Source organism: Chamaea fasciata, unplaced genomic scaffold (assembly GCF_029207755.1).
Source record: "Chamaea fasciata isolate MVZ Bird 193981 ecotype frontalis unplaced genomic scaffold, bChaFas1.0.hap1 SCAF_310, whole genome shotgun sequence".
NCBI classification, from domain to species: Eukaryota; Metazoa; Chordata; class Aves; order Passeriformes; family Sylviidae; genus Chamaea; species Chamaea fasciata.
This window is the reverse complement of record NW_027094395.1, coordinates 16,377-31,917: the sequence shown is the minus strand read 5'-3', so window position 1 is coordinate 31,917 and position 15,541 is coordinate 16,377. Positions and strand designations below refer to the sequence as shown.

The 15,541-nt window shown below is 53.3% G+C and overlaps 1 protein-coding gene across 2 annotated transcripts in view; it reads left to right on the top strand.

Moving 5' to 3' along the window:
* The window catches only part of GYS1 (glycogen synthase 1), a 31,402-nt gene that overhangs the window by 7,153 nt on the left and 8,708 nt on the right, over window positions 1-15,541 (top strand). For both annotated transcript variants that reach the window (XM_066208534.1, XM_066208535.1), the window contains exons 4-11: window positions 1,037-1,228; window positions 3,095-3,280; window positions 5,300-5,444; window positions 6,280-6,397; window positions 8,773-8,893; window positions 9,741-9,847; window positions 14,768-14,827; window positions 14,961-15,039. In XM_066208534.1, coding sequence (XP_066064631.1) covers window positions 1,037-1,228; window positions 3,095-3,280; window positions 5,300-5,444; window positions 6,280-6,397; window positions 8,773-8,893; window positions 9,741-9,847; window positions 14,768-14,827; window positions 14,961-15,039 — 1,008 coding nt within the window. The remainder of the gene's footprint in view (window positions 1-1,036; window positions 1,229-3,094; window positions 3,281-5,299; window positions 5,445-6,279; window positions 6,398-8,772; window positions 8,894-9,740; window positions 9,848-14,767; window positions 14,828-14,960; window positions 15,040-15,541) is intronic.

Below are 15,541 nucleotides of genomic sequence, written 5' to 3'. Positions count from 1 at the left end.
ATTTATCGGATTTTTAGGGGCGCTCGGTCCGTTTTTTGGGGTAATTCATTCCGGTTTCGGGGTCATTTATCCCGTTTTGGGCGTTTGTTTAGTTTTTACGGTCATTAATCCGATCTTCGAGGTCGTTTGATCCATTTTGAGAGTCATTTATCCCATTTTTGGGGTCATTTAGGGCATTTTTGGGGTCGCTCAGTCCGTTTTCCAGGTATTTCTCTCGTGTTTAGGGTCGTTAATCCGGTTTTTAAAGTCGTTTGTTCCATTTTTCGGGGTCCTTAATTCCATTTTCATTTTTCCGTTTCGCAAATTTTTCAAACTTTTCAGATTTTCCGTTTTTCAGATTTTCGAGGTTTTTGTTTTTGTTTTTTTTTTTAATCCCATCTCGAGGGATTTTATCCCGTTTTTGGAGGATTTTATCCCGTTTTTCGGGAGTTCTGTCCCATTTTGGGGGCGCTAACCCAGGTTTGGGGTTCTTACCCTTCTTTTAGGGAGCTCCCCCAGAGAATTTTGGGGTGCTGAGGGTTTGGGGACCCCCCGAATTTTGGGGTTCAGGTGCATTTCGGGCACTCCCCGATGAGAATCACCCCTGAGAGGGGCGTTGGGGTGTCCCTGGGATTTGGGATTTTCTCATTTTGGGACACAGACCAACCTGGGAGCCTCTCCAGAACCTTTTTGGGGTGCTGAGAGTTTGGGGACCGCCCAAATTTTGGGGTTCAGGTGCATTTTGGGCACTCCCTGATGGGAATCACCCCAAAGAGGGAGTTTGCGGTGTCCATGGGGTTTGGGATTTCCCCGTTTTATGACACCATCTCACAAAGGACGCCCAGAACGAACATTTTGGGGTTCTGAGGGTTTGGGGACCGCCCGAATTTTGGGGTTCAGGTGCATTTCGGGCACTCCCTGATGGGAATCACCCCAAAGAGGGAGTTTGCGGTGTCCCTGGGATTTGGAATTTCCCCGTTTTATGGCACCAACTCACAAAGGGCGCCCAAAAAGGGACATTTTGGGGTGCTGAGGGTCTCAGAATTTTGGGCTGCAGGTGCATTTCGGGCGCTGGCTGATCGAGGGCAGCCCGGCCGTGGTGCTGCTGGACGTGGGGGCCACGGCCTGGAGCCTGGAGCGCTGGAAGGGCGAGCTCTGGGAGAGCTGCGCCATCGGCGTGCCCTGGTACGACCGCGAGGCCAACGACGCCGTCCTCTTCGGCTTCCTCGTCGCCTGGTTCCTGGGAGAGGTGAATTTTGGGGTCCTTGAGGGAATTTTGGGGTCTCTCAGGGGGATTTAGGGTGATTTGAGGTGGTTTGGGGGTGATTTGAGGTGGTTTTGGGGTGATTTGAGGTGGTTTGGGGGTGATTTGGGGTGGATTTGGGGTGATTTGAGGTGGATTTGGGGAGGTTTGGGGTGCCCTGGTACGACCGCGAGGCCAACGACAACGCCGTCCTCTTCGGCTTCCTCATCACCTGGTTCCTGGGAGAGGTGAATTTTGGGGTCCCTCAGGGAGTTTTGGGGTCCCTGAGGGGTTTTGGGGTGTCCATGAGCAGTTTTGAGGTGGTTTTGGGGGAGATTTGAGGTGGTTTTGGGGAGGTTCGGGGTGCCCTGGTGTGACTGTGAGGTCAACACCGCCGTCCTCCTCGGCTTCCTCGTCGCCTGGTTCCTCAGAGAGGTGAATTTTGGGGTCCTTGAGGGAATTTTGGGGTCTCTCAGAGGGATTTAGGGTGATTTGAGGTGGTTTTCGGGTGATTTGAGGTGGTTTTGGGGAGATTTGAGGTGGTTTTGGGGTGGTTTGAGGTGGTTTTGGGGTGATTTAGGGTGGTTTTGGGGTGATTTGAGGTGGTTTTGGGGTGATTTAGGGTGGTTTTGGGGTGATTTGAGGTGGATTTGGGGAGGTTTTGGGGTGCCCTGGTACGACCGCGAGGCCAACGACGCCGTCCTCTTCGGCTTCCTCATCACCTGGTTCCTGGGAGAGGTGGGTCTGGGGGTCCCTGAGCAGTTTTGGGGTGATTTAGGGTGGTTTTGGGGTGATTTAAGGTGGTTTTGGGGTGATTTGAGGTGGATTTGGGGAGGTTTTGGGGTGCCCTGGTACGACCGCGAGGCCAACGACGCCGTCCTCTTCGGCTTCCTTGTCACCTGGTTTCTTGGAGAGGTGAATTTTGGGGTCCCTCAGGGAGTTTTGGGGTCCCTGAGGGGTTTTGGGGTGTCCCTGAGCAGTTTTGGGGTGGTTTTGGGTGAGATTTGAGGTGGTTTTGGGGAGGTTTGGGGTGCCCTGGTATGACCGCGAGGCCAACGCCGCCGTCCTCTTCGGCTTCCTTGTCACCTGGTTCCTGGGAGAGGTGGGTCTGGGGGTCCCTGAGCAGTTTTGGGGTGATTTGGGGTGGTTTTGGGGAGATTTGAGGTGGTTTTGGGGTGATTTGGGGTGGTTTTGGGGTGATTTAAGGTGGTTTTGGGGTGATTTGAGGTGGATTTGGGGAGGTTTTGGGGTGCCCTGGTACGACCGCGAGGCCAACGCCGCCATCCTCTTCGGCTTCCTTGTCACCTGGTTTCTTGGAGAGGTGAATTTTGGGGTCCCTCAGGGGGTTTTGGGGATCCTGGAGGGGGTTTTGGGGTATTTTGGGGTGTTTTGGGGGCTCCTGGTGTAACTGCTGTGGTCTGTTCTTCATTGGATTCATTGGCAAGGTGGGGACTGGGGGTCCCTGAGGGGATTTTGGGGTCCCCAGGGGGGTTTTGGGGTCCCCACGTGGCTTTTGGGGTCCCCAGGGGGGTTTTGGGGTCCCTGAGGGGATTTTGGGGTCCCCCAGGGATGTTTTGGGGTCCCTGAGGGGATTTTGGCATCCCCCAGGGGGGTTTTGGGGTCCCCCAGGGGAGTTTTGGGGTCCCTGAGGGTTTGGGGGCTCCCCCCGGTCATGCCCTGGTGTCACCGTGAGTGACAGTGACACTGGGGACAGCGACGGTGTCACCACAGTGACAGCTGGGGGGTCCTCAGGTGAGGTCTGGTGCCGCCAGGTGTGGCGGTGACGCCTTGACCGCCCCAATGGCGGGCGAGGGTGCCACACCTGGTGACCCCCGGTGCCCCCCGGTGACCCCCGGTGTCCCCCGGTGACAGTTTGCGGCGCAGAGCGAGGAGCGGCCGTTCATCGTGGGCCACTTCCACGAGTGGCTGGCGGGGCTGGGGCTGGTGCTGAGCCGCGCCCGGCGCCTGCCCGTGGCCACCATCTTCACCACGCACGCCACGCTGCTGGGACGGTACCTGTGCGCCGGCTCCGTGGACTTCTACAACAACCTGCACAGCGTGAGTGAGCCTGGGCGCACCTGGGCACACCTGGGGACATGGGGACACACCTGGGGACACCTGGGGACATGGGGACACACCTGGGGACACCTGGAACACACCTGGGGACATGGGGACACACGGGTCAGTGCCTGTGCGCCGGCTCTGTGGACTTCTACAACAACCTGCACAGCGTGAGTGAGCCTGGGCGCACCTGGGCACACCTGGGGACACACCTGGGGACATGGGGACACACCTGGGGACACACCTGGGGACACCTGGGGTCATGGGGACACACGGGTCAGTGCCTGTGCGCCGGCTCCGTGGACTTCTACAACAACCTGCACAGCGTGAGTGAGCCTGGGCGCACCTGGGCACACCTGGGGACACCTGGGGACACACCTGGGATACACCCTGGGACACCTGGGGACACACCTGGGCACACCTGGGGACATGGGGACACACCTGGGGACACCTGGGGACACACCTGGGGACATGGGGACACACGGGTCAGTGCCTGTGCGCCGGCTCCGTGGACTTCTACAACAACCTGCACAGCGTGAGTGACCCTGGGCGCACCTGGGCACACCTGGGGACACACCTGGGGACACCTGGGACACACCTGGGGACATGGGGACACACGGGTCAGTGCCTGTGCGCCGGCTCCGTGGACTTCTACAACAACCTGCACAGCGTGAGTGACCCTGGGCACACCTGGGGACACCTGGGGACACACCTGGACACACCTGGGGACACACCTGGGGACATGGGGACACACGGGTCAGTGCCTGTGCGCCGGCTCCGTGGACTTCTACAACAACCTGCACAGCGTGAGTGACCCTGGGCACACCTGGGGACACACCTGGGGTCATGGGGACACACCTGGGGACACCTGGGGACATGGGGACACACCTGGGATACACCCTGGGACACCTGGGGACACACCTGGGCACACCTGGGGACATGGGGACACACCTGGGGACACACCTGGCGACCTGGGGTCACACCTGGGAACATCATGGACACCCCTGGGGACACAGGGACACACCTGGGGACACACCTGGGGACATCACAGACACACCTGGGGTCATGGGGACGCACCTGAGGACTCACCTGGACCAGTTCCTGCTCACTGGGAGCAACCACAGTGTGAGTCACACCTGGGGACACACCTGAACACACCTGGGGACATGGGGACACATGTGGGGGCATCAGGGACACCTGGGGACTTGGGGACACACCTGAGGACACACCTGGACCAGTTCCTGCTCACTGGGAGCGGGAATTTCTACAGCAGCCGCCACGTGAGTCACACCTGGGGACACACCTGGGGGGGTCAGGGCTCGCTGTGGCCCTTTGGGTGAGCCCAGGTGAGCTCAGGTGATCTCAGGTGTACCCAGGTGTGCTCAGGTGTGTCCGTCCCCTCAGTTTGACGTGGACAAGGAGGCAGATCGGGGCCGGGGGGGATCTCAGGTGTGCCCAGGTGTGCCCAGGTGTGCTCAGGTGTGTCCGTCCCCCCCAGTTTGACGTGGACAAGGAGGCAGATCGGGGCCGGGGGGGATCTCAGGTGTGCCCAGGTGTGCCCAGGTGTGTGTCCATCCCCAGTTTGACGTGGACAAGGAGGCAGATCAGGGCCGGGGGGGATCTCAGGTGTGCCCAGGTGTGTGTCCATCCCCAGTTTGACGTGGACAAGGAGGCAGATCGGGGCCGGGGGGGATCTCAGGTGTGCCCAGGTGTATCCAGGTGTGCCCAGGTGTGTGTCCATCCCCAGTTTGACGTGGACAAGGAGGCAGATCAGGGCTGGGGGGGATCTCAGGTGTGCCCAGGTGTGCCCAGGTGTGTGTCCATCCCCAGTTTGACGTGGACAAGGAGGCAGATCGGGGCCGGGGGGGATCTCAGGTGACCCCAGGTGTGCCCAGGTGTGCTCAGGTGTGTGTCCATCCCCAGTTTGACGTGGACAAGGAGGCAGATCGGGGCCGGGGGGGATCTCAGGTGTGCCCAGGTGTGCCCAGGTGTGCTCAGGTGTGTCCGTCCCCCCAGTTTGACGTGGACAAGGAGGCAGGTGAGCGGCAGATCTACCACCGGTACTGCCTGGAGCGCGCGGCCGCGCACTGCGCCCACGTGCTGACCACCGTGTCCCACGTCACCGCCGCCGAGGCCGAGCACCTGCTCAAGCGCAAGCCAGGTGCGACCCCCAAACGCACCTGGGGCACCCCAAAACCCACCTGAGCGCCCCCCAAATCCCCCGTACCCCACCCCCGTCGCCGCCGTGGCCAAGCACCTGCTCAGGTAGAAGCCTCAGGTGGGACCCCAAACTCACCTGGGGCACCCCAAAACCCCCTCGGCCCCTCCAACATCCCCCCAAAATCCCCCCCAGACCCCCCCCAAAGGATCCCCAGGGTTTTGGGGGGGGAGGGGTCACCTTTGGGGACTCCCCGAGGATTTTGGGGTCCCCCCAGCACCTGGAGACCCCCAAAATTCCCCCCAAAAAACCCCCGGGGATGTTCCCGGGTGGGATTTGGGGAAAGATCCCCGAATTTTGGGGGATGATCCATGGATTTGGGGGAATCCAGGGATTGTTGGGGGGGGTGTTCCCTGAGGATTTTGGGGTCCCCTCAACACCTGGAGACCCCCAAAATCCTGGTGGACCCCTAAAGACCCCTCCCCCCAAAACCCCCCGGGGATGTTCCCGGGTGGGATTTGGGAAAAGATCCCGGAATTTTGGGGGGAAATCTGGGAATTCGGGGGGGATCCAGGGATTTGGGGGGACGCTTTTGGGGGTCCCGGGGGTATTTTGGGGTCCCCTTGACCCCCCCCAACACCCGGTGACCCCCAAAATTCCGATGGACCCCCCCCCCAAAAACCCCCAAGGATGTTCCCGGGTGGGATTTGGGGAAAGATCCCGGAATTTTGGGGGGAAATCTGGGAATTTGGGGGGATCCAGGGATTTGGGGGGACGCTTTTGGGGGTCCCGGGGGTGTTTTGGGGTCCCCCTGACCCCCCCCCGCGGGTCCCCCCAGACCTGGTGACCCCCAACGGGCTGAACGTGCGCAAGTTCTCGGCCATGCACGAGTTCCAGAACCTGCACGCCCAGAGCAAGGCCCGCGTGCAGGAGTTCGTCCGCGGACACTTCTACGGGTCAGTGGCCCCGAAAGGGACCCCGAAACCACAGAGGGGACCCCGAAAATCCCATCGGGACCCCAAAAATCCCGGGGGGGAGCCCGAAAATCCCATTGGGACCCCGAAAATCCCGGGGGGGAGCCCGAAAATCCCATCGGGACCCCGAAAATCCCATTGGGACCCCAAAAATCCCATTGGGACCCCGAAAATCCCGGGGGTGAGCCCGAAAATCCCATTGGGACCACGAAAATCCCATTGGGACCCCGAAAATCCCGGGGGGACCCCAAAAATCCCGGGGGGGAGCCCGAAAATCCCATTGGGACCCCGAAAATCCCGGGGGGGAGCCCGAAAATCCCATTGGGACCACGAAAATCCCATTGGGACCCCGAAAATCCCGGGGGGGAGCCCGAAAATCCCATTGGGACCCCGAAAATCCCACTGGGACCCCGAAAATCCCGGGGGTGAGCCCGAAAATCCCATTGGGACCCCAAAAATCCCATTGGGACCCCAAAAATCCCATTGGGACCCCCAAACCCGAGCAGAACCCCAAAAACCCGGGCAGAACCCCAAAAATACAGTGGGGTGGAGTTCAGGGTGACTTCTACGGGTCAGTGACCCCGAAAGCGACCCCGAAACCACAGAGGGGACCCTGAAAATTCCATTGGGACCCCGAAAATCCCGGGGGGGACCCCGAAAATCCCATTGGGACCCCAAAAATCCCATTGGGACCCTAAAAATCCCGGGGGGGGAGCCCAAAAATCCCATTGGGACCCCGAAAATCCCATCGGGACCCCAAAAATCCCATTGGGACCCCGAAAATCCCATTGGGACCACGAAAATCCCATTGGGACCCCAAAAATCCCATTGGGACCCCGAAAATCCCATCGGGACCCCAAAAATCCCATTGGGACCCCAAAAATCCCATCGGGACCCCGAAAATCCCATCGGGACCCCGAAAATCCCGGGGGGGAGCCCGAAAATCCCATTGGGACCCCGAAAATCCCATCGGGACCCCAAAAATCCCATTGGGACCATGAAAATCCCATTGGGACCCCGAAAACCCCGGGGGGGAGCCCGAAAATCCCATTGGGACCCCGAAAATCCCATTGGGACCCCGAAAATCCCATTGGGACCCCAAAAATCCCGGGGGGAGCCCAAAAATCCCGGGGGGGAGCCCGAAAATCCCATTGGGACCCCCAAACCCGAGCAGAACCCCAAAAACCCGGGCAGAACCCCAAAAATGCAGTGGGGTGGAGTTCAGGGTGACTTCTACGGGTCAGTGACCCCGAAAGGGACCCCAAAACCACAGAGGGGAGCCCGAAAATCCCACTGGCACCCTAAAAGTCCTGGAGGGAACCCGAAAATCCTGGTAGAAAACCCCGAAATGTTTTGGGGATGGTTTTTGGGGTGTTTTGGAGTATTCTGAGGTGATTTTGGGGTGGTTTGGGGTGGTTTGGGGCGTTTTGGTGTTCCCCAGGTGGTTTCGAGGTGATTTTTTGGGGTGTCTGGGTGTGATTTTGGGGCATTTTGGGGTGCTGGGGTGGGATTTTGGGGTGTTTGGGTGTGATTTTGGGGCATTTTGGGGTGTTTGGTGTGATTTTGGGGTGTTGGGTGTCATTTTGGGGCATTTTAGGTGTGATTTTGGGGTGTTTGGTGTGATTTTGGGGTGTTTCAGTGTGATTTTGGGGTGTTTCAGTGTGATTTTGGGGTGTTTCAATGTGATTTTGGGGTGTTTGGGTGTGATTTTGGGGTGTTTCAGTGTGATTTTGGGGTGTTGGTTGTGATTTTGGGGTGTTTGGGTGTGATTTTGGGGTGTTTCAATGTGATTTTTGGGGTGTTTGGTGTGATTTTTGGGGTGTTTGGTGTGATTTTGGGGTGTTGGGTGTGATTTTGAGGTGTTTCAATGTGATTTTGGGGTGTTTCAATGTGATTTTGGGGTGTTTGGGTGTGATTTTGGGGTGTTTCAATGTGATTTTGGGGTGTTTCAGTGTGATTTTGGGGTGTTTCAATGTGATTTTGGGGTGTTTCAATGTGATTTTGGGGTGTTTGGTGTGATTTTGGGGTGTTTGGTTGTGATTTTGGGGTGTTTGGTTGTGATTTTCGGGTGTTTCAATGTGATTTTGGGGTGTTTGGTTGTGATTTTGGGGTGTTTCAGTGTGATTTTGGGGTGTTTGGTTGTGATTTTGGGGTGTTTCAGTGTGATTTTGGGGTGTTGGTTGTGATTTTGGGATGTTTCAGTGTGATTTTGGGGCGTTTTGGGGTGTTGGTTGTGATTTTGGGGTGTTTCAATGTGATTTTGGGGTGTTTCAATGTGATTTTGGGGTGTTGGGTGTGATTTTGGGGTGTTGGGTGTGATTTTGGGGTCCCCCAGGTGATTTCTCCCCCCCTCTCAGGCACCTGGATTTCGACCTGGACAAGACGCTTTTCTTCTTCATCGCCGGGCGCTACGAGTTCTCCAACAAGGGCGCCGACATCTTCCTGGAGGCGCTGGCCAGGCTCAACTACCTGCTCAGGGTGACACTGGGGGGACAGCGGGGACAGCGGGGACACTGGGGGGACAGCGGGGACATTCGGGACACTGGGGACACTGGGGGCACTGGGGACACACTGGGGGACACTGGGGGGACACTGGGGACACTGGGGACATTGGGGACATTGGGGACACTGGGGACACTGGGGACACACTGGGGGACACTGGGGGACACTGGGGGACACACTGGGGGACACTGGGGGACACTGGGGGACACTGGGGACACTGGGGGGACATTGGGGACATTGGGGACACTGGGGGGACATTGGGGACATTGGGACATTGGGGACACTGGGGGGACATTGGGGACATTGGGGACACTGGGGACACTGGGGACACACTGGGGGACACTGGGGGACACTGGGGGACACTGGGGACACTGGGGGACACTGGGGACACTGGGGGGACATTGGGGACATTGGGGACACTGGGGGGACAATGGGGACATGGGGACATTGGGGACACTGGTGGGACACTGGGGACATCGGGGACTTTGGGGTGACATTTTGCGACATTGGGGACATTGGGGGGACACGGGGACACTGGGGACATTGAGGGGATTGGGGACATTGGAGGGCTTGGGGATTTTGGGGACATTGGAGGACATGGGGACTTTGAGGGGACTTTGAGGGGACATTGGGGGGACATTGGGGGTCATCAGGGTGACATGGGGACATCCGGTACATCGGGGGGACATTGGGTGAAACCCCTGGGGACGCAGGAGGCACGGGGACATTTGGGGTTGGGGACAGCGGGGGGAGCTTTAGGGACCTTTGGGGACCCCGGGTGACCTTTGGGGACCTCAGGTGACCTTTGGGGACATCCCCGCAGGTGAACGGCAGCGAGGTGACCGTGGTGGCGTTTTTCATCATGCCGGCCAGGACCAACAACTTCAACGTGGAGTCGCTCAAGGGCCAGGCCGTGCGCAAGCAGCTCTGGTGGGGCCCCAAAATAATATCCCAAAATATCCCAAAAAAATATCCCAAAAATCCACCCCGGGCAGGCCGTGCGCGAGCAGCTCTGGTGGGGCCCCAAAAACACCCCAAAATACACCCAGAAAACACCCAAAATATCCCAAAATCCACCCCAAAAATATCCCCAAATATCCCAAAATCCACCCCAAAAAATAAATATCCTAAAATATCCCAAGATCACCCCAAAAATATCCCAAAATATCCCAAAATCACCCCAAAAATATCCCAAAAATCCACCCCGGACAGGCCGTGCGCGAGCAGCTCTGGTGGGGCCCCAAAAACACCCCAAAATACACCCAGAAAACACCCAAAATATCCCAAAATCCACCCCAAAAATATCCCCAAATATCCCAAAATCCACCCCAAAAAATAAATATCCCAAAATATCCCAAGATCACCCCAAAGATATCCCAAAATATCCCAAAATCACCCCAAAAATATCCCAAAAATATCCCCAAATCACCCTAAAAATATCCCAAAAATCCACCCCGGACAGGCCGTGCGCAAGCAGCTCTGGTGGGGCCCCAAAAAAATATCCCAGAATCACCCCAAAATATCTCAAAATTACCCCAAAAGTATCCCAAAAATATCCCAATAAATAAATATCCCAAAATATGCCAAAAATCACCCCAAAATTATCCCAAAAATATCCCAAAATCACCCCAAAATCACCCCAAAATATCCCAAAATCACTCCAAAATATCCCAAAATATCCCAAAATCACCCCAAAATTACCCCAAAAAATATCCCAAAATATCCCAAAATCACCCCAAAAATATCCCCAAATATCCCAAAATCCACCCCAAAAAATAAATATCCCAAAATATCCCAAGATCACCCCAAAAATATCCCAAAATATCCCAAGATCACCCCAAAAATATCCCAAAATATCCCAAAATCCACCCTAAAAAATAAATATCCCAAAATATCCCAAGATCACCCCAAAAATATCCCCAAATATCCCAAAATCACCCCAAAAATATCCCAAAATATCCCAAAATCACCCCAAAAATATCCCAAAATATCCCAAAATCACCCCAAAAATATCCCAAAAATCCACCCCGGACAGGCCGTGCGCGAGCAGCTCTGGTGGGGCCCCAAAAACACCCCAAAATACACCCAGAAAACACCCAAAATATCCCAAAATCCACCCCAAAAATATCCCCAAATATCCCAAAATCCACCCCAAAAAATAAATATCCCAAAATATCCCAAGATCACCCCAAAAATATCCCAAAATATCCCAAAATCACCCCAAAAATATCCCAAAAATCCACCCCGGACAGGCCGTGCGCGAGCAGCTCTGGTGGGGCCCCAAAAAAATATCCCAGAATCACCCCAAAATATCTCAAAATTACCCCAAAAGTATCCCAAAAATATCCCAATAAATAAATATCCCAAAATATGCCAAAAATCACCCCAAAATTATCCCAAAAATATCCCAAAATCACCCCAAAATCACCCCAAAATATCCCAAAATCACTCCAAAATATCCCAAAATATCCCAAAATCACCCCAAAATTACCCCAAAAAATATCCCAAAATATCCCAAAATCACCCCAAAAATATCCCCAAATATCCCAAAATCCACCCCAAAAAATAAATATCCCAAAATATCCCAAAATCACCCCAAAAATATCCCAAAATATCCCAAAATCCACCCCAAAAAATAAATATCCCAAAATATCCCAAGATCACCCCAAAAATATCCCAAAATATCCCAAGATCACCCCAAAAATATCCCAAAATATCCCAAAATCCACCCTAAAAAATAAATATCCCAAAATATCCCAAGATCACCCCAAAAATATCCCCAAATATCCCAAAATCACCCCAAAAATATCCCAAAATATCCCAAAATCACCCCAAAAATATCCCAAAATATCCCAAAATCACCCCAAAAATATCCCCAAATATCCCAAAATCCACCCCAAAAAATAAATATCCCAAAATATCCCAAGATCACCCCAAAGATATCCCAAAATATCCCAAAATCACCCCAAAAATATCCCAAAAATCCACCCCGGACAGGCCGTGCGCGAGCAGCTCTGGTGGGGCCCCAAAAACACCCCAAAATACACCCAGAAAACACCCAAAATATCCCAAAATCCACCCCAAAAATATCCCCAAATATCCCAAAATCCACCCCAAAAAATAAATATCCCAAAATATCCCAAGATCACCCCAAAGATATCCCAAAATATCCCAAAATCACCCCAAAAATATCCCAAAAATCCACCCCGGGCAGGCCGTGCGCGAGCAGCTCTGGTGGGGCCCCAAAAACACCCCAAAATACACCCAGAAAACACCCAAAATATCCCAAAATCCACCCCAAAAATATCCCCAAATATCCCAAAATCCACCCCAAAAAATAAATATCCCAAAATATCCCAAGATCACCCCAAAAATATCCCAAAATATCCCAAAATCACCCCAAAAATATCCCCAAATATCCCAAAATCCACCCCAAAAAATAAATATCCCAAAATATCCCAAGATCACCCCAAAGATATCCCAAAATATCCCAAAATCACCCCAAAAATATCCCAAAATATCCCAAAATCACCCCAAAAATATCCCAAAAATCCACCCCGGACAGGCCGTGCGCGAGCAGCTCTGGTGGGGCCCCAAAAACACCCCAAAATACACCCAGAAAACACCCAAAATATCCCAAAATCCACCCCAAAAATATCCCCAAATATCCCAAAATCCACCCCAAAAAATAAATATCCCAAAATATCCCAAGATCACCCCAAAAATATCCCAAAATATCCCAAGATCACCCCAAAAATATCCCAAAATATCCCAAAATCCACCCTAAAAAATAAATATCCCAAAATATCCCAAGATCACCCCAAAAATATCCCCAAATATCCCAAAATCACCCCAAAAATATCCCAAAATATCCCAAAATCACCCCAAAAATATCCCCAAATATCCCAAAATCACCCCAAAAATATCCCAAAAATCCACCCCGGACAGGCCGTGCGCGAGCAGCTCTGGTGGGGCCCCAAAAACACCCCAAAATACACCCAGAAAACACCCAAAATATCCCAAAATCCACCCCAAAAATATCCCCAAATATCCCAAAATCCACCCCAAAAAATAAATATCCCAAAATATCCCAAGATCACCCCAAAGATATCCCAAAATATCCCAAAATCACCCCAAAAATATCCCAAAATATCCCAAAATCACCCCAAAAATATCCCAAAAATCCACCCCGGGCAGGCCGTGCGCGAGCAGCTCTGGTGGGGCCCCAAAAACACCCCAAAATACACCCAGAAAACACCCAAAATATCCCAAAATCCACCCCAAAAATATCCCCAAATATCCCAAAATCCACCCCAAAAAATAAATATCCCAAAATATCCCAAGATCACCCCAAAAATATCCCAAAATATCCCAAAATCACCCCAAAAATATCCCCAAATATCCCAAAATCACCCCAAAAATATCCCAAAAATCCACCCCGGACAGGCCGTGCGCGAGCAGCTCTGGTGGGGCCCCAAAAACACCCCAAAATACACCCAGAAAACACCCAAAATATCCCAAAATCCACCCCAAAAATATCCCCAAATATCCCAAAATCCACCCCAAAAAATAAATATCCCAAAATATCCCAAGATCACCCCAAAGATATCCCAAAATATCCCAAAATCACCCCAAAAATATCCCCAAATATCCCAAAATCACCCTAAAAATATCCCAAAAATCCACCCCGGACAGGCCGTGCGCAAGCAGCTCTGGTGGGGCCCCAAAAACACCCCAAAATACACCCAGAAAACACCCAAAATATCCCAAAATCCACCCCAAAAATATCCCCAAATATCCCAAAATCCACCCCAAAAAATAAATATCCCAAAATATCCCAAGATCACCCCAAAAATATCCCAAAATATCCCAAAATCACCCCAAAAATATCCCCAAATATCCCAAAATCACCCCAAAAATATCCCAAAAATCCACCCCGGACAGGCCGTGCGCAAGCAGCTCTGGTGGGGCCCCAAAAAAATATCCCAGAATCACCCCAAAATATCTCAAAATTACCCCAAAAGTATCCCAAAAATATCCCAATAAATAAATATCCCAAAATATGCCAAAAATCACCCCAAAATTATCCCAAAATTATCCCAAAAATATCCCAAAATATCCCAAAATCACCCCAAAATTACCCCAAAAAATATCCCAAAATATCCCAAAATCACCCCAAAAATATCCCAAAATCACCCCAAAGATATCCCAAAATATCCCCAAATCACCCCGAAAAGTATCCCAATAAATAAATATCCCAAAATATCCCCAAATCACCCCAAAAATATCCCAAAATTACCCCAAAGATATCCCAAAATATCCCCAAATTACCCCAAAAATGTCCCAAAATTACCCCCAAAATATCCCAAAATATCCCCAAATCACCCCCAAAAATATCCCAATAAATAAATATCCCAAAATATCCCAAAATCACCCCAAAAATATCCCAAAATATCCCCAAATTACCCCAAAAATGTCCCAAAATTACCCCCAAAATATCCCAAAATATCCCCAAATCACCCCCAAAAATATCCCAATAAATAAATATCCCAAAATATCCCCAAATCACCCCAAAATTATCCCAAAATATCCCCAAATCACCCCAAAATTATCCCAAAATATCCCCAAATCACCCCACAAATATCCCAAAATATCCCAAAATCACCCCAAAACCCGCCCCGGACAGGCCGTGCATGAGCAGCTCTGGTGGGGCCCCCCCAAAAAAAGGTCGAAATACCCCCCAAAAAATCCCCAAACCAGCCCAAAAATCCCACCCTGGGACCCCCCAAACCCCCTGGACCCCCCAAAACCCCTCAGGGACCCCCCCCCAAAATTCTCCCCTCCCCGCAGGGACACGGCCAACGCCGTGAAGGAGAAATTCGGGAAGAAGCTCTACGAGTCTCTGCTGGTGTAAGAAACCCCCCGAAAAAAAACCCCCAAAAAACCCCCAAAAAAACCCCAAAAAATCCCCGAAATCCTGGGGGACCCCTCGGGGGGTTTTTTTTGGGGGGGGGTCTCTCCTGACCTCCCCCCGGATTCCCAGGGGGAACCTCCCGGACATGAACAAGATGCTGGACAGGGAGGATTTCACCATGATGAAACGGGCCATCTTCGCCACCCAGGTGGGTCTGGGGGGCCGGGACACCTGGGGAGCCCCTTCTGGGGGGCTGGGACTCATTTTGGGGGGCGGGGACTCATTTTGGGGGGGCCGAGACCCTTTTTTGGGGGTCTGAGACACCTGGGACCCCCTTTTGGGGGGCCGGGACACCTGGGGAACCCCTTCTGGGGGGCTGGAACTCTATTTTGGGGGACTGGGACTCATTTTTTGGGGGGCTGGGACCCTTTCTTGGGGGTCTGAGACACCTGGGACCCCCTTTTGGGGGACTGGGAACCCCTTTTGGGGGGCTAGGACACCTGAGACCCCTTTCTGGGGGGCCGGGACACCTGGGGAACCCCTTTTGGGGGGCTGGGACTCATTTTGGGGGTCTGGGACCCTTTTTGGGGAGGCTGGAACTCTATTTTGGGGGACTGGGACACCTGGGGAACCCCTTTTGGGGGGCTGGGATCCCATTTTTGGGGGGCTGGGACTCATTTTTTGGGGGGCTGGGACCCTTTTTGGGGGTC